The 24,048-nt window shown below is 38.5% G+C and overlaps 1 protein-coding gene across 5 annotated transcripts in view; it reads right to left on the bottom strand.

The window, feature by feature from the left end:
- The window catches only part of LOC308274910 (ankyrin repeat and KH domain-containing protein 1), a gene marked incomplete at both ends in the record, with an annotated part of 154,066 nt that overhangs the window by 101,471 nt on the left and 28,547 nt on the right, over positions 1-24,048 (bottom strand). For 4 of the 5 annotated variants that reach the window (XM_080712874.1, XM_080712875.1, XM_080712876.1 and 1 more), the window contains 7 exons: positions 1,711-1,902; positions 2,250-2,487; positions 4,065-4,159; positions 6,223-6,456; positions 17,625-17,772; positions 18,987-19,134; positions 21,468-21,624. In XM_080712874.1, coding sequence (XP_080569000.1) covers positions 1,711-1,902; positions 2,250-2,487; positions 4,065-4,159; positions 6,223-6,456; positions 17,625-17,772; positions 18,987-19,134; positions 21,468-21,624 — 1,212 coding nt within the window. The remainder of the gene's footprint in view (positions 1-1,710; positions 1,903-2,249; positions 2,488-4,064; positions 4,160-6,222; positions 6,457-17,624; positions 17,773-18,986; positions 19,135-21,467; positions 21,625-24,048) is intronic. The other variant, XM_080712877.1, reaches the window with a different exon arrangement.

Here is a 24,048-nt window from a genome sequence, read left to right as displayed (position 1 = left end):
GAACCTTACGGTCACTAAGCAAATATTAATTATAAGTAATCTTTCTTCCTTTTTTAAATTTTTTTTTCATCTTTTTGCAGTACTGGGGATTGGATCCAGGGACATTCTACCTCCAAGCTACACTCCAGCCCTATTTTTAATTCTTTATTTTAAAATAGGGTCTCACTAAGTTGTGGAAGGCCTCATTAAGTAGCTAAGGCTGGCTGCAAAACTGTGATCCTTCCATCTCAGCCTCCCAGGTACTGAGATTACAGGTGTGTGCCACCATGCCCAGCTGTAATCTTTTACAAAATGAAATTTTTAGATATTTAAGAACCTAAAATTGTAGAGCTGTATTTGAAATTTGTATAAATGAAAAAGTTAAAATTAATTGCCAAAGTTAATAAAGCAATATAAAGGTTTCTTAAAGACTTTTATTTTTATTTATTTATTTACTTACTAATTTATTTTTGTGGTACTGGGAATGGATACCAGGGGCATTCTACCTCCAAGCTACACCCCCCACTCTATTTTTTTATTCTTTATTTTCAAACAGGGCCTCACTAAGTAGCTGAGGCTGTCCGCGAACTACAATCTTCCTGTCTAAGTCTCTCAAATGCTAGGATTTTAAGTGTGGGCCACCATGCCCGGCTCATTTTTTTTACTGACAAATACTTGTATATATTAAAGGGGTACAATATGATGTTATAAAAATATGTACATACTATGAAATGACTAATTCAAAGTAAGTAACATCAGCTCATATATCTCTGTGCGAGTGTTTTTGACTGGGGGCTGATCCCAGGAGCATTCTACCTTCAAGCTATACCTCCGGTCCTATCTTATTCTTTTTTTTCTTCTTGTGGTACAGGGGATAGAACCCAGGGGCATTCTGCCTCCAAGGTACACCCCTACCCCTATTTTGTATTCTTTATTTTGAAACAGAGTCTGAGTTGCAAAGGACCTCACTAAGTAACTGAGGCTGTCCGCAAACTGCAATCCTTTGGTTTCAGCTCCAGAATACTAGGATTACAAGCGTGTGCCACCAGGTCCAGCTTTTTTTGTTGTTGTTATGATATTGGGATATTGAACCCAGAGGCTTTCTATCTTCAAGCTACAACCCTAGCCCAATTTTATTTCTTACTTGGAAACAGGGTCTCACTAGGTCATGAGAGCCTCACTATTTCCTGAGGCTGTCCTCAAACCCATGATTCTCCTGTCTCAGACTCCTCTAAGTACAAGAATTATAGGTGTGGAACCAAGGCAGGTTCCTTATATTTTATTCTAAAACAGGATCTCACTAAGTTGCTGAAGGCCTAGTTAAATTGCTGATGCTAATCTCAGAGTCTATAATCTTTCTGTCTCAGCCTCCCAAGTGCTAGGACTACAGGCATGCATATCCAGTCATTCCTATCACTTCTTTGTGGTGAGAACATTTAAAATCTACTGTTTTAGGAATTTTCAAATATATGCTACATATTGTTGACTGTAGCTACCATATTATGCAATAGATTTCTAAAAATAATTCCTCCTCTCTAACTGAACCTTTGTACCCTAAGACCAACATGTCCCCTTTTTCTTTTTCACCCTTTACCTCCCAAACCCCACCCCCTACACTGTGGTAATCATTTACTCTATTTTTATGAGTTCAAGTTTTTCAGATTCCATATGTAAGTAAAGTATTATTTATATTCATCTGTCTATGCTATAAACATTCTTAAAGCCACATACCAGCACCCAGCAAATATTTAACCAACTCCAAGTGTCCCTCCTGAGAAGCTTCCATCAGAGGTGTGGAGCAGCCAAGTTCTATGTCAGCCCCTGCCTTAATGAGGAAGTCTGCAACTTCAGAAAATCCTCCACAGCAAGCCAAGGTAAGGGCAGTCTCTTGGGTTTCTTCTGTCTGGGCATTTATATTTGCTCCTGGGAAGACATACAAATGAGTAAAAATACTTAAAAGAGAATCATGATAAAGATATTATTCTGAGTTCATCTCTATCTTTTGTTTTTGTTCCTTCTAGAGTATTGAGAGTATCTTTTATCATTAATGGAAAAAAATACTCTAGTTATAGTAAACTTCACTGATACTAACACAAAAATCCCAAAGGAAACTTTTTTATTTTGAGCCAGAGTCTTGCTATGCTTTCCAGGTTGGTCTCAAACTTACCAGCTCATGTCATTCTTTCATATCAACCTCCCAAGTAGCAGAACTACAGGAGAGTACCACCATGCCTGGTTTAATATTTTTTTAAGAAGTAAAACTGCTTTACCTTGAGCTAGGAGTAGTGCCACCATCTCTTCATGTCCTTCACGAGCAGCTTCCATCAAGGGAGTATATCCTTCATCATTAACTTCTTCAAGATTTGCACCCCTTTCAATAAGTAGAGCTGCCAATTCAACATGCCCTCCACAGGCAGCTAGTGTAAGTGGAGATTCAAATGAATCTGCAGGCATGTTCACTTGAGCGCCACTATCCAAAAGCAAACGTGCGACTTCTACATGTCCATCCTGCAGGTTTTCAGAGGTAAAACAAGGAGAAAAATTTTTTTGTTTTGGAATTTTTTTTTTTTTTTTTTTGGTGGTACTAGGGGTGGAACCCAGGGACTTTCTACCTCCGGGCTATACTCCCAGACCTATTTTATATTTTATTTGGAAACAGGGTCTCACTAAGTTACTGAGAGCCTCACTAAGTAGCTGAGGCTGGCTTCAAACCTGTGCAGTCCTCCTGTCTCAGCCTCCCAAGCATTGGGATTACAAGCGTGCGCCACCATGCCCAGCTTGTTTTGGAATTTTAAAGTAGGAGAACAGAAGCGAGAGAAAGGAAGATTAGAAGACTTATCTTAGATAGCATACTATCTAAGCCATATGGCAAATTTATTATTAGTATTATTACAATTGGTACTAGTAGTAATAGCAGCAGCAGCAGCAGCAGCAGCAGCAGCAGCAGCAGCAGCAGCAGCAGCAGCAGTAGTAGTAGTAGTAGTAGTAGTAGTAGTAGTAGAAGAAGAAGAACTGGGGATTGAACCCAGGGGCATTCTACCTCTGAGCTACACCCCCAACCTTATTTTATTTTGGAAGTAGGTCTCGCTAAATTGCTGAGGCTAGCTTTGAACCTGCAATCCTCCTGTCTCAGCCTGCTAAGTGCTAGTATTATAGGCACGTGCCATCACACCTGGCCATTAATATTATTTCAAAATGTTTAAATGATTTTACCTTAGTTTTGAGCAAACTTATATTTAACCCCAAAGAATCAGACCTGGTAACGTACTAAATAATTTTTTTTTTGGGGGGGTGGTACTGGGGATGGAACCCAGGGGCCTTCTACCTCTGGGTTACACTCCCAGACCCATTTTATATTTTATTTGGGAACAGAATCTCTTAAACCAGCTGATGCTGGCTTAGAACCTACGCGATCCTCCTGTCTCAGCCTCCGAAGTGAGGGATTTACAAGCATGCGCCACCACACCCGGCGTACTAAATAATTTTAAATTCCCACATTCTTTGAAGTTCAATACATTGTTAAATGCATATTCAACAGTACCTCAAAATAATTACTTTTTTATATCTGCCAGGTCAAATGTCATTGTACCCTCAAACTCACAGGGTCAGATTCAAATGAAGAAACTTTATTAAATCTATTTTAGAAAAAAGGACTTAGCTAGGTGTGGTGGTGCATGCTTGTAATCCCAGCATTTGGGAGGCTGAGACAGGAAGATACGGGTTTGAGGACAGCCTCAGCTACTTAGTGAGGCCCTCTGCAACTCAGTGAGATCCTGTTTCAAAATAAAGAACAAAAAAATAGGGCTGGGGTGTAGCTCAGAGGTAGAATGCTCCTAGGTTCCATCCCCAGACCCACAAACAAAACAAAACAAAATAATAATAATATTTCTGGTATCAAACATATTGCTTTAGAATTACATGTTACCGTTTTCTTCAAAGGAACAGATATTCAAGTATTAACTGTGTTTAATTTAGAAATGGGTTAAGAAATTATACAAACCAAACACCAGCTACCAGTTCTCAGAGCCTTTAACACATGCGCTTTTCCTTTCCATAAAATTTTATGTGAGTACAAGTAAAATTACCATGCAAGCTTCCATTAAAGCAGTATGCATCTCATCAGTTTTGTGCTCTTGATCTGCACCAGCTTCAAGTAGAAAGCGAACCATATCCAAATGGCCTTAAAAAAAAATTAAAGAACTGATTATCAATTTAATAAGTATTAAAATGAAGAATATTTTTCTTTTCAATGTCTACACATACTTTAGGAAAACTTATTTTGAATTCAATAAATAAGTCAATAACAGTTCTATAGAGCCAACCTCTCTCAGCAAGGTCTTATTTAGGTTTTGAAGATCGAATTTATCCAAAACACATAATTCTAGTTAAGTAAAGCAATAAGTCTAAATTCTTTAATCTATATAAACTAATTATCAAATATAATAGCCATGTAAAGTATCTTTGGATCATACTTTCTAGAAAAATGACTCTAAAATAATCATAAATTCACTGTGGCAATGAGCAGACATAGAAAATGCCATTTAAAATAATTCAATCCTCTTGATACACTTAATATATAAAAAAGCCTTAATAGTCAATAAGAAAAACACTCCAGTAGAAAAATGGGTGAAGGATATGAAATGGTAATTCAAAAGAGAAATACAAATGAATATTAAACTGATGAAATAAGATATTAAACCTTCCTACTAAAGAAATACAAATTAAATGAGACACCATTTTTAAACTATCAAAATGGCAAATATTAAAAGAATGATAATACCCAGTGTTGGTGAGGGTGTATGGTGGGATAAAGGGCACTCTCAAACACTGCTGGTGGAAGTGTAAATTGGTTCAACCTTTCTAGAAGGCAATTTGGCAATATGTATCAAAAGCCTTAAAAATGTCCATACCCTTTGACCCAGCAATTCCACTTCCAGGAATTTATCCTAAGGAAATAATCAGAGATTAGGCAAAAATGTCTGCACAAGGTTGTTATCACAGTGCTTTTAATAATAGTGAAAAACTGGGAACAATTCAAGTGTCCAACAGTAAGCAATTATGGTGTACCCATTTGGTGTATCTGGCAGAGACCACTATTCTCTACCCAATAACCATTTTTTTATTCTTTCTTAATAACAGAGCTCTGATTTTTCTGAATGGCAACATGCCTGACTATTCTATTCATCCTTCCTAGAATATGAATTGCTGGGGCCTTAGCTACCCTCCTGGCTTCTAAGTAACCTTGAGGATAAAAACCACAGAAAATACAATTCTGATATCTTGAAGACAAACTGCCATACTAGACCTAGATGTCATATTCTTAGGTTTCTCTTTTGTTGAAATCATTAATTTGGGTTATGCTTTATATGCAGCAAAATCTAATCCAAAATGAAATAGTGAAATACTGTGTGATCATCAAAAGTTGCGCTGCAAAAAGATTGAAAATGTTCATGACATACTGCTAAATAAAATACGTAGATTATAAATCAGAATATGACTGTTTTGCTTAAAATGTGTGTGTTTTTAAGAAAACTCGAAAACACACTGGAATGTTCTTCCATGATAAACCAATCTTATCTAGAATTTCCAAGACAGTGTTCACAAAACACTGGAAGCATATATACTAAAATACTATTCACAAGTCTTTTTACCTATACATCACATGTCATTTTAAAATTTCTTTGTGCTATTCCACCTTTTTCAGGTTTTCTGTATTAAGTATATACTATTATTTCTCTTTGTTGTATGTATTATTTTTTAAATAGAGATTTAAAAAATCATATAAACAAAAGTTATTAAATAACGAAAACCTTCCAAATCTGTGCTAATTTGGTTCACTCCATAGCTAATTGAATAAATATGAATTAAAATAATACAGAAATATACAGAGGTAAACTATTCTACAGAAAATACAGGCTAAAATGGGCTTTCTACATCTCTTATAAACTAGACTTTTTTTTTTCTTTATTTTGAAACAAGGTCTCACTAAGTTGCAGAAGGCCTCACTATGTAGCTGAGGCTGGCCATGAACCTATGATCCTCCCATCTCAGCTTCCCAAGTACTGGGATTATAAGCCTGTGGCACCATGCCCAACTAAATAAATAATTTTAAAACACAGAGAAAACAAACAATATAAAGTTAATTCAGCACTCAATTTCAAAGTTGTTATAAAATATTAATTCAGCACTCAATTTCAAAGTTGTTATAAAATAATTACAAATATCCATACATATATAGAGTACCTTTGTAGCATGCAAGTGTAAGAGCACTTTCTTTGAATTCATTAGAATGAGTGTTGATGCCTGCACCGTGATCTAGAAGAACTCTTGCAACTTCCACATGACCTGCACTGGCTGCTTCCATTAAGGGGGTATGTCCATTTTCATTATGATCCTCTATATTTGCGCCTTCATTAAGTAGCACTTTCACAATGTCAACAAATCCTCCTGCACAGGCATAAGTTAGTGCAGTATTTCCTAACAAAGAACAAGAAGAAATACAAAATGATACAGATACAATTATGATTATGCTATTAGTAATCATTATACATATTCAACTTTCTTACATTAACCACTACAACTATCATCTCAAGTTTTTCTGTTGTTGTCATTGGTCAGAAGTATTATAATTTATTTATTTATATGTTATGGGTTTCTTTTGCAGTACTCTGAATGGAACCCAGGGGCATTCTACCTTCGAGCTAAACCCCCACCCCTATATTTTATTCTTTATTTTGAAACAGGGTCTCACTGAGTTGCAAAGGGCTTCACTAAGTAGTAGCTTAGGGATTGAACCCAGGGGATTCTACCTCTGAGCTATATATATTTTTTATTTGGAAATGATCTCACTATTGCCAAAACCCTCACTAAGTTGCTCAGGCTGGCTTCCAACCTGTGATCCGCCCAACTCAGTCTCTCAAGTACTGGGATTATAGGCATGTGCTACCATATCTAGCTGAAATGCTGTTTGTAAATAAAAAATGAAATAGAATTGAAGGTGCAGGTCAGGAATAGAATACCCCTGGGTTCAACCCCTAGTATCACAAAAACAACAACAAAGAAGTATTATTTTAATTTTCTCAATAATTATTAAAAAATCTTAAAAACCTAATATATGCTGGACATAGTAGTACAAGCCTGCAATCCTAGTACTTGGGAGGCTGAGACAAGAGGATCACAGATTCAAGGACAGCCTCAGCAACTTAGTAAGACTTTCAGCAACCTAGAGAGACCTTATTTCAAAACAAAAAATAAAATGAGTTAAGGGTGTAGTTCAGAGGTAAAAGTCCCATGGATTCAATCCCTATTACCAAAAACACAAACAAACAAACAAACAGTTCAATACAAAAAGACCACATACTATAACTATCTGGACAATATAAAATGTCTAGAAAAGGCAAATCTATAGTCAGAAAATAGATTAGTGTTTGAGAATAAGATGACTGCAAATGGGTTCAGGGACCTTTTTGTGGTGAGGAAAATGTTTTGAAATTAGATTGTGTTCATGATTCCACCACCTTAAAAACCTACTAAAAATCATTACTGTACATTTTGAAAACAAGTAAATTTCATCATATATGAACTATACCTCAATAAAGCTGGGGGTTTTGTTTGTTATTTTATTTGTGCATAGTGCTTGGTATGCTATGGTTTTCAGTTCTCGTCTCTTCCTAAACTGACTGCTTTGGTGTATGAAAGAAACCATTTTCCTGAGTGACTTTAATATGCAGGCAGTAGGTGCCGTTTGTTAAACAAAATGAATGGTTTAATTAAAAATGAACCTGATTATGAATTCACTAGTAGAAAGATGAAGTAATTTTCTTCTGAAATTTTCTATATTTACAATGACATTAAACCCATTAGTAGAGGTGGGAAAAGGCAAGTAGTCTAATATTTGCATTGGTCATCTAGAGAGTTTATGGAGGAACCCATCATACAATATAATCTTACTGTCTAATACATAACACCCTTTCTAACCCTAACCCCCTTCAACTAAAAAATAAAAAAAAAATCCTATCTCCATTTTTAAAATAAAGATGGTGGAAGCTGGGGCTATAACTCAGTGATAGAACACCTGCCTAGCATGTATGAGGCCCTAGGTTCAATCTCCAGTACAAAAATAAATACACCCACATATATGCAAGACGCTGGAATAGTCTATAATCTGGGGATTTTCCAACTGTATTCCAAATAACTTCCAATTATTCAAACTCTCCATACTTCCCACACTGCCACCACCACAGGAGGTTCCTCAGAGATCATGGAAGAGGAAAAAGACCGGGAGACCAGGAATATAAGACCCCAACTATCCCAACATTTTTTTGGGGGGGAAGTACTGGGATTGAACCCAGAGGTAATCTAACAATAAGCTACATCCCATGTTCCTTTTTTATTTTTAATTTTTTGGTGGTACCCGGGATGGAGCCCTTCTACCTCCGGGCTACACTCCCAGACCTATTTTATATTTTTTATTTGGAAACAGGATCTAAGCCAGCGAGGGGCTTCAAACCTATGCAATCCTCCTGTCTCCACCTCCCAAGCAAGGGGATTACAAGCGTGTGCCACCACGCCCAGCCCTTTTTTATTTTTAAGGTCTCACTAAGTTGCCCAGTTTGCACTTGAACTTGCAATCCTCTTGCCTCACCCTCCCAAGTGCTAGAATTAAAGGAGTGTACCAGCACACTTGGCTTATAACCCTACTTTAATTTTTTTTCATGTGGTACTGGGAATGGAAACTAGGGGCATTCTACCTCTGAGCAACACCCCCAGCCCTATTTTTATATTCTTTATTTTGAAACAGGGTCACACTGAGTTGCAAAGGGTATCACCAAGTAGCTGAGGCTGTCTATGAACCGCGATCCTCCTGTTTCAGCCTCCCAAATGCTGGGATTGCAAGCATGCACCACCATGCCCAGTTTTACCCTCCTTTAAACCAGTTCCCTTTTTCTATGTATACCATTTTATCTGTGTTTCAATATACTATTTAGTTTAAAGTTAGGGTTCTTTGACTGAAAACAACTTTAAAACACAATTAATTAAATGACCTCTAAGAATCCTCAAGGAAAATTTTTATATTTCCTTGATATCAGCAACATCTCTGAATATTTCTCAAAGAAACATGTAAATAGCACTATGCTAATAATCAGAACCAAAATTTTTTATTGAATCCCCCCCCCTATACTGGATTGAACCCAGGGACATTTTACCTCCAGGCAATACCCCCAGCCCTATTTTTAATTCTTTACTTTCAATTAGGGTCTCAATAAGTTGCAGAGGTCCTCATTAAGTAGCTAAAGCTGGCTGCAAACCTGTGATCCTCCTGTCCCAGCCTCCCAAGTACTGGAATTTACAAGCATGGGCCACTACACCAGCTCTTACTTAATCATCTTAATTTTACATCTTTTGCTGTAATTTAGAAACCAATGAATTTACCCCACCCCAAAAATAGTTGTTATATTAAAAAATGGAACAAAATATATAATTTGTTGGGGAGGGAGTGTTGGGAATTCAACCAAGGAGCAGGTTCATCCCCAGCACTATTTTTATTTTTATTTGGAAACAGGGTCTTGCTGAGTTGCTGAGAGCCTCACTAAGCTTTGAGGCCGGTTTCAAACCTTACACTCCCACGTCTCTGCCTTCCAAGTACTGAGATTAGACACCAGGCCTGGTCATAGTAGTAGTGGTAGTGGCGATGGTGGTGGTGGTGGTGGTGGTGGTGGTGGTGGTGGCGGTGGCGGCGGCGGTGGTGGTGGTGGCGACGGCAGCAGCAGTAGCAGTAGTGTGTATGTTTTGCTGGGAATTGAACCCAGGGGAATTCTACCTCTGAACTATCCCCCCTGACCAATTTTTTAAATTATTTATTCGGAAACAGGGTCTTGCTAAATTGCTGACAGTCTCACTATGTTGCTGAGACTAGTTTCGACTTGCACGCCTGTCTCTGCCTCCCAAGTACGAAGATTAACAGGTGAGTGCCAACATGCCCAACTTACATAATATTTTTTTAAATGTTGATAAGGAATAGTTAATAAAATAAAAAATAAGTGAAGTCACCAGGTGTGGTGGCATATGCCTGTAATCATAGTACTTAGGAGACTGATAAAGGAGAATCTGAGTTCAAAGCCTGCCTCAGCAACTTAGAGAAACCTAGTTTCAAATTAACAAATAAAAATAGGGGTGGGGATATAGAGGTAGAATGCCCCTGCGATGTAATCCCCACTGCCACAAAAAAAAAAAAAGAAAAAAAAAAGTGAAGTCAAAATTGTACATAGGGCATTATTTCAATTATGTGCCTTTATACTTCAAAAATATGGAAATGAGCTAGGCATGGCAACACATGCTTGTAATCCCAGTACTTGGGAAGCTAAAATAGGATCCCAGGTTTGTAGCCAGCCTCAGTTACTTAGTGAGGCCCTCCACAACTTAGTGAGACCCTGGTTCAAAATAAATTAAAAAAAAAAAAAAAACAGTCAAGCGTGGTGGCGTATGCTTGTAATCCAAGCATTTGGGAAGCTGAGACAGGAGGATCGTGGTTTTCAGCCAGCCTCAGCTACTAAGTGATGCCCTTTGCAACTCAGTGAGATTCTGTTTCAAAATAAAGAATAAAAAAATACGGCTAGAGGTGTAGCTCAAAGGTAGAATGCCCCTGGTGTTCAAACACCAGTACTGCCAAAAAGAAAAGGGGAGGGAGTTAGGGGTGTAGCTTGGAGATATAACACTTCTGGATTCAATCCCCAGTAACAAAAAAAAAAAAAAAAGAAAAAAGAAAAAAAGAAAGAAAAAAGAAAATGAACTAAACATGGTAATAGAGGTGACTTATGTACAACAAAGATCATGAGAGAATAACCTTTGATAGCTGGGCGTGGTGGGCACGCTTGTAATTTCCGCATTCATGGAGGCTGAGACAGGAGGATAGAGGTTTATGGCCAGCTTTAGCTACTTAGTGAGGCCCTTTGCAACTCAGTGAGACGCTTTTTCAAAAAACAAAGAATAAAATGGGTGTGATGGCACAGGCCTGTAATCCCAGTACTTGGGAGGCTGAGATAGGAGGATCCCAGGTTCAAAGACAGCCTCAGCTACTTAGTGAGGCCTTCCACAACTCAGTGAGACACTGTCTCAAACTAAAAGAATCAAAAAATAGGTCTGGGGGTGTAGCTCAAAGGTAGAATTCCCCTGGGTTCAATCCCCAACACCACATACATATAAAAAAAGAATAACTTTTCATGCTTTCTACTTCTTCATATAGATAGATAGATAGATAGATAGATAGATAGATAGATAGATAGATAGATATAGATATAGTGTTTGTTTTTGGTTTTTTTTTTTTTTTTTTTTTTTGTAATACTAGGGGTGGAACCCAGAGGCTATCTACCTCCAGGCTATACTCCCAGACCTTTTTTATGTTTTTTGATTTGGAAACAGGGTCTCACTAAATTGCTGAAAGCCTCAGTAGCTGAGGCTGGCTTCGAACCTGTGCGATCCTCCTGTCTCAGCCTCCCAAGTGTGGGGATTACAAGTGTGCGCCACCACGCCCAGCTACTTCATATTTCTTACATGTTCTTTTTTGTCAATAGTCATTGTTGCTAGTATTAGGTATTAAACCCAGGGACTTCCACATTGCTGCGAAACTATCCTACCACTATTTACTTTGAGGCAGTGTCTTGCTAAATTCCCCAAGTTGGCCTGGAACTTGTAATCCTCTTGCCTCAGCTTCTCAAGTAGCAGGGATTACAGGTATGAGTCACTGTACTAAGCTTCAAATGTTCTTATGACCACATAAATACTTTTATAACCAGATAAAAAATTTAAGCAAATAAATAATCCAGTGGTTCACTAACATTCTCTAAAATGCCTTTTCTTATCCCAGGCATAGTGAAGTACACTATGGGAGGATGAGAAAGGAGGATCACAGGTTTTCAGCCAGCCTCAGCTAATTTGTGAGGCCCTCTGCAACTCAGTGAGACACTGTTTCAAAAATAAAGAATAAAAACATAGAGCTAGGGTATATCTCAGAGGTACTGTGCCAAAAAAATTTTTTTAATTAAAAAAAAAAAAAAGCTGGGTTTGTTGGCACACACACTTGTAATCTTGAGAGTGTAGCCTGTCCTAGAGGTAGAAAGCCCCTGGATCCCATCTCCGGTATCACACACCCACACCCACAAAAAATCACTTTCAACCTTTATCTGAAATATTCTTTTTTTTTTTTTTTTTTCAGATCTGGGGATGGAACCCAGAGGCATTCTACCTCCGAGCCACACCCCCTGTCCTGTTTTTTATTCTTTATTTTGAAACAGGGTCTCACTAAGTTGCAGAGGGCCTCACTAAGTAGCTGTGGTTGTCCACGAACCACGATCCTCCCGTCTCAGCCTCCCAAATGCTGGGATTACAAGTGTGCACCACTATGCCTGGCACTATCTAAAATATTCTAATGTACTGCGCTTCATTAGAGCATTAGGTAGTCTATACGTCCCATAAAATATTCTAATGCAGCTGGGCGTGGTGGCGCATGTTTGTAATCCCCGCGCTTGGGAGGCAGAGACAGGAGGATCATGCATGTTCAAAGCCAGCCGCGTGCTCTGGCTTAGGAGACTCTGTTTCCAAATAAAAATGTAAAAATAGGTCTGGGAGTGTAGCCCGGAGGTAGAAGGGCTTCCATGAACCCCAGTACCACCAAGCATCAGTCACAATTATTCTTTTTTTTTTTTTTGCCAATATTGTATAACTTTGAAGCACTCAACAATTTCTTTCCAGGCATATTCATTTCTTAATGGTCTTTAGCTTCATCTTTATCTTTAGATTTATTCCAAAGACAATTCATTGTTTTAGGCTGACTTTCCTCCTGACATTTATCATTAACCTATATTTAGAATATGACCCAGCAAACGAGGAATAGAGACTCTTCAGCATAACTCCTTCAAAAACAACATTTCTTTTTTTTTTTTTTTTTTATGGTACTGGGGGTGGAACTCAGTGGCTTTCTACCTCCGGGCTATACTCCCAGACCTATTTTATATTTTATTTGGAAACAGGGTCTCACTCAGTAGCTGAGGCTGGCTTTGAACCTGTGTGATCCTCCTGTCTCAGCCTCCCAAGTGCGGGGATTACAAGCATGCGCCACCACGCCCAGCTCAAACGACATTTCTTTAAAAGACCATTACCCTTTAATCTGCCACTTGTTTATTTATTGATATCATTTTGTGAAATATTGTTATTAAAGAGGACATGGAAAATCAGACATGATAGCACATGCTGTAATCCCAGTACTCTGAGACAGGAAGACCATAGGTTCAAGGACAGCCTCAAGAATGGAGCAAGACTCTCAGCAGCTTAGTGAAACCATGTCTCAAAATAAAAAATAAAATAAGGTGTGGGTGGGGGGAGGTTACGCGTGGTGGTGCATGCTTGTAATCCCAGTACTTCAGAGGTCGAGACAGGAGGATCACAGGTTCAAGGCCTGCCTCAGCTACTTAGCAAGGCCACGCACAACTTAGGCCCCATTTCTAAAAAAAAAAAAATAGGGCTGGGAAGCTAGGAGTGGTGGTTCACTGGACAAGGTGGGCACTGGGGCTCCATCCGCAGAAACACACACACACACACAAACACACACAAAACAGGGCTGGATGTAGCTCAGAGGTAGAATGCGTCTGGGTTTAATCCCAAGTACTGCAAAATAATAACAACAACGTGGGGGCGTAGCTCAGAGGTAGAATGCCCCTGAGTTCAATCCCCAGAACCACACACACCAAAAAAAAATATAGAGATGGTTTGATCCATTCAACAGCATAAGACTGAGAATCATTTTTAAAGGTTCAGCAAGAAAACTATTATTTGCTGGGCATGGTGGCGCACGCTTGTAATCCCTGCACTTGGGAGGCTGAGACAGGAGGAACACGCAGGTTTGAAGCCAGCCTCAGCTATTTAGTGAGGCTCTCAGCAACTTAGTGAGACCCTGTTTCCAAATAAAATATAAAATAGGTCTGGGAGGATAGCCGGGAGGTAGAAAGCCCCTGGGTTCCACTCCTAGTACCACAAAAAACAAAAAACAAAAAAGAAAACTATTATTTTAAGCCAGGCATGGTGGCACACGCTTGTAATCCCAGCATTCTAGAGGCAGAAACAGGAGGATTGCAGTTGGAGGACTGCCTCAGCTACTTAGTGAGGCCCTTGGCAACTCAGTGAGACTCTGTTTCAAAAAATAAATAAATACAGCCGGACGTGGTGGCACACGCTTGTAATCCCTGCACTTGGGAGGCTGAGACAGGAGGATCCCACAGGTTCGAAGCCAGCCTCAGCTACTTAGTGAGGCTCTCAGCAACTTAGTGAGACCCTGTTTCCAAATAAAATATATTAAAAAAAATAGGTCTGGAAGTATAGCCCGGAGGTAGAAAGCCTCTGGGTTCCACCCCCAGTACCACCAGAAAAATAGAAAATAAAAAATAAATAAATAAATAAATAAATAGACCAGGCGTGGTGGTGCACACTTGTAATCCCCGCGCTTGGTGGTGGTGACAGAAGGATCGCGCAGGTTCCAAGCCGGCCTTGTTGGCTTAAGAGACCCTATATCCAAATAAAAATATAAAAATGGGTCTGGGAGTATAGCCCAGAGTTCGCAGAAGGGTTTCCAGAAACCCCAGTATCACCAAAATAAATAAATAATTAAATAGACTAAATAATAGGGCTTGGGGTGTAGCTCAGAGGTACAATGCCCCTGGGTTCCATCACCAGTTCTACAAAAAAAAAAAAAATTAAAAGAACCCAATCTGTTCAGAATCCAATGACTTGGACTTCTTAGGCATTATGCAAGTCATTACTACAATCGGGACAAAGTACTCAGCAAAATGGTCAACAATACCTTCTAAGAACATTTTTAAAAAATACATTAAGCTACATTTAACATTTATTTAATAATATAGAAAAATGATATGCTGCTTTTTTTTTTTTTTTTTTTTTGGTATGTGTGGTCCTAGGGATTGAACCCAGGGAGCATTCTACTTCCAAGATACACCCCCAGCCCTATTTATTTTTATTTGGCAAATGGGGCTCATTAGGTTGATTAGAGTCAGTCACACTACTTCCTGAGGCTGTCATCGAACATGCAATTCTCCAGTCTTAGCCTCCCAAGTAATGTTATCATAGGCATGTGCCACCACGCCTGGCACACAGAAAACTGATATGCTTTCATTACTTCATATTTTTAAAGTCATGTGATCACCTCACTAGCACATAAATTAAATCCAAAGAAACATTACTAATCTATAGCTATAATGCAAGACATATGACGTTGTGACACATAATTAAGAGTAATCCTCACTAGAGTAGCTTCTATTTTGCTACCCTAAAATATTTTTTAGAATATCATATTGATAAATATATTCAGCATACTTCACATGGTAAACATTCTCAGGTTAATTTAAAATCTAAAGTCATGCAAGTTGTTATTTATTTACTTATTTTTTCCCTTTTTAAAAATTTTTTATTGGTGCATTGTATTCATACATCATATTGGGGTAAAAAACTTGTGTGGACATACATGTACACATTGCCCATTTAGCTCCTACCCAATTCCCACCCCATTCCCTCCCCAATATATTCCCTCCCTCCTTCCAATGCTTGGCTTAGTGGTTGACTTCAATATATTTATTTATTTTTGTGGTATTGGGGATTGAACCCAGGGGCATTCTATCCCCAAGCTATACCCCAGTCCTATTTATTTATTTATTTTTGTGGCACTGAGAGATTGAACCCAGGACACTCCATCTCCAAGCTATACTCCCTGGCCTATTTTATTTTTATTTTGAAATAGAGTCTCACTATTTGCTGAGGCTGTCCTCAAACTTATAATTCTCCTGTCTCAGCCTCCCAAGTACTGGTATTACAGGTGTGTATCACCATGCCTGGCTCCTATTTTATTTTTTATTTGGAAACAAGGTCTTGCTAAGTTGCATAGAGTCCCTAAATTGTTGAGGCTGGCTAAGAATCTGTGATCTCCTGTCTCAGCCTCCCACTAATGGGATTACAGGCATTCGCCACCATGCCCAGCTCAAGTGACTTGTTTTTATTTATTTATTTATTTTTTGCTATACTGGGATGGAACCCAGAGGCATTCTACCTCCAAGTGGACACCCCTAGCCCTACTTTTTATTCTTTATTTTGAAACAGTTTCACTGAGTTGAAAAGGGCCTAAGTAGTAGCTAAGGCTGTCCTTGAATTGTGAACCTCCTCTCTCAGCCTCCCAAATGCTGGGTCAAGTGATTGTTTCCAAATGACATAAAAGACTATAAAATATACAATTTATAGTTTTGCCTCCTTATACATTAAATATCACTGTGTCAAAAAAAAGAATTGTTTGCAGCAGAAAAACTATTGATCCTGCCGGCGTGGTGGTGCACACTTGTAATCCTCGCGCTTGGGAGGCGGAGACATGAGGATTGCGCATGTTCAAAGCCAGCTACGCTGGCTTAAGAGACCCTGTTTCCAAAACTAAAAAATAAAAAATAGGTCTGGGAGTATAGCCCGGAGGTAGAAGGGCTTCCAGGAACCCCAGTACCACCAAAAAAAAAAAAAAAAAAACCAACAACAACTATTGATCCTGACTAAATAGAAATTAAGTTTTAAAAAACTCTTGAGAGGCTGAGACCAGAGGATAGCGGTTCACAGACAGCCTCAGCTACTTAGTGACACCCAGTTCAAAATAAATAATAAAAAAATAGGGCAGGGGGTGTAGCTAGCTCGGAAGTAGAATACCCCTGGGTTCCATCGCCAGACCCACAAAAAAAAAAAAAAGAAGAAAAAGAAGAAAAAGAAAGAAAGAAAAACTCTTGAAGATAACTAATTTTGCCGGGTGTGGTGGCACATGCTTGTAATCCCAACACTTGGGAGGCTGAGACAAGAGGATCGCACAGATTAGAAGCCAGCCTCAGCTACTGAGTGAGGTTCTCAGCAACTCAGTGAGACCATGTTTCCAAATACAGTATAAAATAGGTCTGGGAGAGGCCGGGCGTGGTGGCGCACGCTTGTAATCCCCGCGTTTGGGAGGTGGAGACAGGAGGATCGCGCAGGTTCGAAGCCAGCCATGCTGGCGTAAGAGACCCTGTTTCAAAAATATAAAAATAGGTCTGGGAGTGTAGCCCGGAGGTAGAAGGGCTTCCAGAAACCCCAGTACCACAAAAAAAAAAAAAAAAAAAATAGGTCTGGGAGTATAGCCCAGAGGTAGAAAAACCCCAGGTTCTACTCCCAGTATCACTCCCCTCAAAAAAAAAAAAAAGTAATTTTTTTTTTTTTTTTGGTGGGTCTGGGGATGGAACCCAGAGGCATTTAACCTCCAAGCTACACCCTGCCCAATGCCCAATTTTGTATTCTTTATTTTGAAACAGGGTCTCACTGAGTTGCAGAGGGCCTCACTAAGTAGCTGAGGCTGTCTGCGAACCGCGATCATCTGGTCTCAGCCTCCCAAATGCTGGGATTACAAGCATGCACCACCACACCTGGCAACTAATTTTTATTAATCAGAGATTGTACACAAAAGCTAAGATTTTTTTCTATGAATTTTACATTGATTTTCCTAGAAATCCAGTGTGTATCTCTCAGGTTATGTCAGGTTAATCACATCAATTTGTTTATTTCAATCAATATTAACATTCCCTACAAACCTGTTGCAGACTGGGAGTTGACATCTGCATCATGAAGAAGTAATAATTTCACAATATCTAAATAACCTCCACTGGAAGCTGCCATCAGGGGAGTTATGTCTCCTTTATTCCCTCGATCTTCAACATTAGCATGCATTGCTAGCAACACCTTTAAAAAAATATACACAGAAAAAAAAGGGTCAATTCTTACTATTATTAGCATTTCTAGAGAACATACTGAATCTGGAAAGACTTTTTTTAAGAGTATGGATGATGAAAAATCAAAGGTAATCACCTTTTGGGAAAACATGTTAATTCTCACTACTCCTAAAGCCTGGTCAGATGCTACACTTTTACAATACCATTTATATACTAATCTTTTTTTTGTGTGTGGTACTGGAGATTGAACTCAGAGGCATTCTAACTTCAAGATATACCCCCAACCTAGCTGGGCGTGGTGACACACGCTTGTAATCCCCCCGCTTGGGAGGGTGAGACAGGAGGATCACACAGGTTTGAAGCCAGCCTCAGCGACTGAGTGAGGCACTCAACAACTTATACCCTGTTTCCAAATAAAGTATAAAATAGGTCTGGGAGTATAGTTCAGAGGTAGAAAGCCCCTGGGTTTCACCCCCAGTACCACAAAAAAAAAAAGAAAAGAAAAATCTATGCTCCCAACCAACTTGATTTTATTTCTTATTTGGAAACAGGGTCTTGCTAGGTTGATGAGAGTCTCACTACTTGCTGAGGCTGTCCTTGAACCTGCGATCCTCCTATATCAGCTTCCCAAGTACTGGGATTACTGGCATGCACTATCATGCCTGGCCATACTAATCTTTAAATAAAGTAAAATCTCAGCCATCTTATTATAAATAAGTAAACAAATAAATAAACAAAAGTATAAACATATATAAATAAATAAATTTATTATAAATAAATCAAATAATTTGTAGTATATTTGGAAGTTATCTACCAAGAAAGCAGCAAAACAGACAAAAACTGATAAAAAATATGGCTATTTCCCAATATTGTGCTAACATTGAAAAAAATTAAAAGTGTTAGTGTAATCCGAATGCAATGAAAATAAAGCACTACTTTCCATTATAGCTGCATATTATTCCCTCAAAAAAGCTTAAAATATGATTATTATTTCTATCAGTTTCTTATTAATTAGAATTAGCTTTGAGTAATTACATAGCACAAAAATAAAACCATGACCAGTTGCACATACAAGCAACAGAATAAATTGTGTATCTGTTTCTATTTTACCTACTACCAAAAAGACAAGGGAGATGGGGAGACCCTGGTCTATATTTTACTTTATAAATAATAAAACATCAAAACCCTTCCATATTTTTATTATTAAAGATTATTTCTGCTTACTTGTGCTAATTCATAATACCCTGCTGAACAAGCCAAACACAACAGGCTTTCTCCTTCTTCTGTATGTTCATTTACACTTCTGCCTTCATCTAGCAATTTACGAACAGCATTCACATCTCCGTCCGAACAAGCTTCTGCCAGACTTCGACTAAAAACAAAACCATTCAACAATTACCTGATAGAGAAAGACTTAACATCCTAAGATAAGAAATTTCATTAAATAAAGTCACACACACACAAATATTATAGTAAGAGAAAAAAATTCTATGAGTATCTTATTTGCTGATTATTCTGTCTTTAATGCTAATTATTTATAAATATCAATAGCCAAAAAAAAGTAGCCTAAGCTACTTAGTGAGGCTCTTTGCAACTTAGTGAGACTGTTTCAAAATAAAGAATAAAAATTAATTTGAAATAGATGCTAATTTTTTATAATTCAAAATCATCTAGCATATTGCAACAATCCCCCACACACAACTAGGGACTGAACCCAGGGGCATTCTACCTCTGAGCTACACCTCCAGCCCTAATTTTTATTCTTTATTTTGAAACAGTCTCACTAAGTTGCAAAGAGCCTCACTAAGTAGCTTAGGCTGGCCAAGAACCTACAATCCTCCTGTCTCAGCCTCCCAAATACTGGGATTACAAGCATGCGCCATTATGCATGCGCCACCATGCATAGAACATATTGCGATAAATTTTAAACAAACTCTTTGGAAAATTAGGTAGTTCAAATAATTGCCACTTTGGTTTATGATACTATGGCTTAAAATCTTATTTGGTAACATGAAAGGTGAAAATCTAAGAAAACAATCTTACTCTTCAATGACTAGATCAGTAAATCTTGAACTTTTTTTTGTGTGTGTGGTACTGGGGATGGAACCCAGGGGCATTCTACATCCAAGCTACAACCCCAGCCCTATTTTTTATTCTTTATTTTGAAACAGGGTCTCATTGAGTTACAGAGGGCCTCACTAAGTAGTTGAGGCTGTCCGTAAACTGCAATTCTCCTGTCAAATACTGGGATTACAAGTGTGCACCACCAAGCCTGGCTCTAAATCTTGAACTTTAGTATGTATACAAATCACATTTCTTGCTAAAATGCAGATCCTGACTCAGTAATCTAGAATAAGACCCAATAATTTACCTTTTTTTTTTTTTAATAGTACTAGATAGTGAACCCAGTTCAATCTACCACCAAGCTACATGTCCAGCCCTTTTATATTTTGGTATTGAACCAGAGGCATTCTGCCTTCAAGCTATACCCCCAGTCCAACTTTTTTTCTTATTTGGAAACAGGGTCTCGTTAGGTTGATGAGAGTCTCACTACTTGCTAAGGCTATCCTTGAACCTGCAATCCTCCTGTCTCAGCCTCCCAAGTGCTGGGATTGCAGGTGTACACCACCACATCTGACCCCCCTACCCCTTTTGTAACCGGGTCTGTTCTCTAGGTTACTGAGCGTCTAACTATGTTGGAGATACTATCCTCAAACCTGTAATTGTCCTATCTCAGACTCCCAAGTACTGGGATTATAGGTGTACACCACCACGCCTCCCTTTTTTACATTTCTAACAAGCTATATGATGCCGATACTGCTAGTCCATGGACAATACTTGAGTAGCAAGTAATTAAACTACTGCATTAGTAAACCATTTTATTTATTACCAACCAATCAATCAGCTTAAGAGTTTATTACTATAACATTTAGAATAAGTCATTTCTTTAGAAGTAGAAAACAAGGCCGGGTGTAGTGGCGCACATTTGTAATCCCAGCACTTAGGAGGCTGAGACAGGAGGATCTCACAGGTTTGAAGCCAGCCTCAGCTACTTAGTGAGGCTCTCAGCAACTCAGTGAGACAATGTTTCCAAAGTACAAAATAGGTCTGGGAGTAAAGCCTGGAGGCAGAAAAGCTCCTGGGTTCCACCCCCAGTACCACCAAAAAAAAAAACTTGAGTAGCAAGTAATTAAACTACTGCATTAGTTTATATATTTATATTTATCCTAGTATATTTATATTTATATTTATCCTAGTATAGTACATTTCACAAGAATTCTCAGAGTAAGAAGTGAATGCAAGAATAAAAATATCAATGTTAGGCCGGGCGTGGTGGCGCACACTTGTAATCCCAGCACTTGGGTCACACAGGTTCAAAACCTGCCTCAGCTACTTAGTGCGGCTCTGAGCAACTTAGTAAGACCCTGTTTCCAAATGAAGTATAAAATAGGTCTGGGTAGAAAAGCCCCTGTGTTTCACCCTCAGTACTACAAAAAATAAATAAAATAAAATAAAGACTAAATATATCGATGTTTATTTCTATATAATATATCTACATTTATATGTTCACTTAAAATGTAATACTCATTTTAATATTTATTTGGCTAATATTTATAAACTCTTGTGAAAGATAAATATTTGGCTAATCTCCCAAAATCCACAAGAAAATGTCTAATACCCAAGCAGATGTCATTAAATACATACGTGTCCACTTGTCCTGCATTATGGCTGTTTTCTGCTCTCATCCGTGTCAATGCAGCAGCAGCTTCATCCAGTGCACAACTAACTGAGGATGTCAGTCTCCGGAGTACCTCAGGGTCTGCAAAAGCTTTACCATCAGCAGTTGACAATTTGCCAATTCCTTCAGTGTGCATCAATCAGGTGTGCAAGGGAAAAAAAATATATAGGGTGTAAATTTCTAAATATTATTATCTATGGAAAAGAAATGGCATAACTCCCAAAAGGTGCATCAGAATATAAAATTGATCATTTCTATTCTGTCACTACTGTCAAGGCCATGGCATAACCACCATGTTCTAGTGTTTCTATCTTCATAATATTCTACCTAACTGCCAATATAACTTAACATGATACTTATTTTATCAAATAAGATTTTAAACTATACAGTCATACCATAAGATCTCTACATTACTTTTTTTGTGGTACTGGAGATTGAATTCGGGGGCATTCAACCTCCAAGCTACAAGCCAGCTTATTTTTCTTTTTTTCTTTCTTTCCTTCTTTATTCATTTATGTATATATGTATGTATTTTGCAGTATTGGAGATGGAACCCAGAAGCATTCTACCTCCAAGCTACACCCCCAGCCCTATTTTTTAGTCTTTATTTTGAAGCAGGGTCAGAGTTGCAAAGTGCCTCACTAAGTAGTATCTGAGGCTGCCCTCGAACCTGGATCCTCCTGTCTCAGCCTCCCAAATGCTGGGATTACAACCGTGTGCCACCACGCTCAGCTCCCAGCCCTGTATTTTATTCTTTATTTTGAAACAAGGTCTCACTAAATTGCAGTAGGCCTCATTAAGTAGCTAAAGCTGGACTCAAACATGGGAGGCAGACAGGAGTACATGCTTGTACTAGTACAAGCACGCACCACCATGCCCAGATTATTCTTTATTTGGAAACAGGATTTTGCTAAATTGCTAGGAACCTCATTGAGTTGCTGAAGCTGGCTTTGAACCTGTGATCCTCCTATCTAAGCCTCCCAAGTACTAGGATAATAAATGTGCACCACCATGCCCGGTTTACATTATCCTCAGTAGTAATGAAGGAGATATTCTATCATTTATTATAATAAACAATTGAATATTCCCTTCAGTCAAATATCCACTTAGAACCATCACCTGGGGCAACTTTTATATTTATTTTTTTTGGTGGTACTGGGGTTCCTGGAAGCCCTTCTACCTCCGGGCTACACTCCCAGACCTATTTTATATTTTTATTTGGAAACAGGGTCTCTTAAACCAGCGCGGCTGGCTTCAAACCTGCACGATCCTCCTGTCTCCGCCTCCCAAGCGCGGGGATTACAAGCGTGCGCCACCACGCCCAGGTGGGGCAACATTTTTAAATAGGTTTAGTCTTATAGGCACCATAAACTTATGACAAAAAAAAAGTGAGAAAGAGCCGGGTGTGGTAGCACACGCTTAAATCGCGGTTTGTGAACAGCATTAGCTACTTAGTCCTTCTGCAACTCAGTGAGACCTTGTTTCAAAATAATGAATAAAAAATAGGGCTGGGGGTATAGCTCAAAGGTAGAATGTCCCTAGGTTCCATCCCCAGTACCACAAAAATAAGTAAGAAAGAACATTTATACACTATTTAATGAATTTATACCATCATTTAAAGATTTAAAGAAGTATTACACAATTTCTAATAATATTATATGAATGCAAACTAAAATGGTTAAGATACTACTTTTCAGCTATAAAACTGAAAAACGTCTGAGGAGTGAGAACCTCTCAAAACTATTAATAGGAGTATATGCTGGCACAAACAGGGAGGAGGGGACACTAATTTGACACTAGGATCAAAAGTTTATTTGTTTTTGCAAACAGGGTCTCACTAGGTTGATGAGAGTCTCACTTGCTGAGGCTGTCCTCAAACCTGTGAGCCTCCCATCTCAGCCTCACAAGTACTGGGATTATAAGTATATGCCATCATGCATGGCTCGGTTATCAAAACTTTAAATGCAAATATCCCTTAACCCAGTAATACCTCTCCCTAGAAATGTGTCCAACAGAGATTAGAGCACAAATAAGAACACCATATAAGGACATAAACACAGTATTCTTTCTAATATTAAAAAATGATATAAGCCAAATATTCCTCAATAAGGAATTGGTAAAGTTAATTATGATGCATTTAAGCAACCAAATATTGTCTCACTCTCTAAAAGGAGAAAAATTGACACAAATTGTCATGGGAGGCAGGCGTGGAGGCTCACACTTGTAATCCCAGTACTTGGGAGGCTGAGACAAAAGTATCTTGGTTGACAGACAGCATCAGCTACTTTTCAGGCCCTCCACAACTTAGTGAGACCCCATTTCAAAATAAAAATTAAAAAAGAGGGCTGGGGATGTAGCTCGGAGGTAGAATGCTCCTGGATTCAAAAAAATTGTCATGGAAGAATATCCACAATAAATTATTTGGAAAAAAGAGAGAAGGTGATCGCACATGCGCATGAGGGTGATGGCACATGCCTGTAATCCAGTATTTGGGAGGATGAGACAGGATGATCACAGGTTTAAGAACAGCCTCAGCAATGTTTAAGA

This window comes from Muscardinus avellanarius (genome assembly GCF_963383645.1).
Source record: "Muscardinus avellanarius genome assembly, chromosome: 1".
Lineage (NCBI taxonomy): Eukaryota > Metazoa > Chordata > Mammalia > Rodentia > Gliridae > Muscardinus > Muscardinus avellanarius.
Note: the sequence above shows the minus strand (reverse complement) of the source record. Positions and strands in the feature narration are given on the sequence as shown.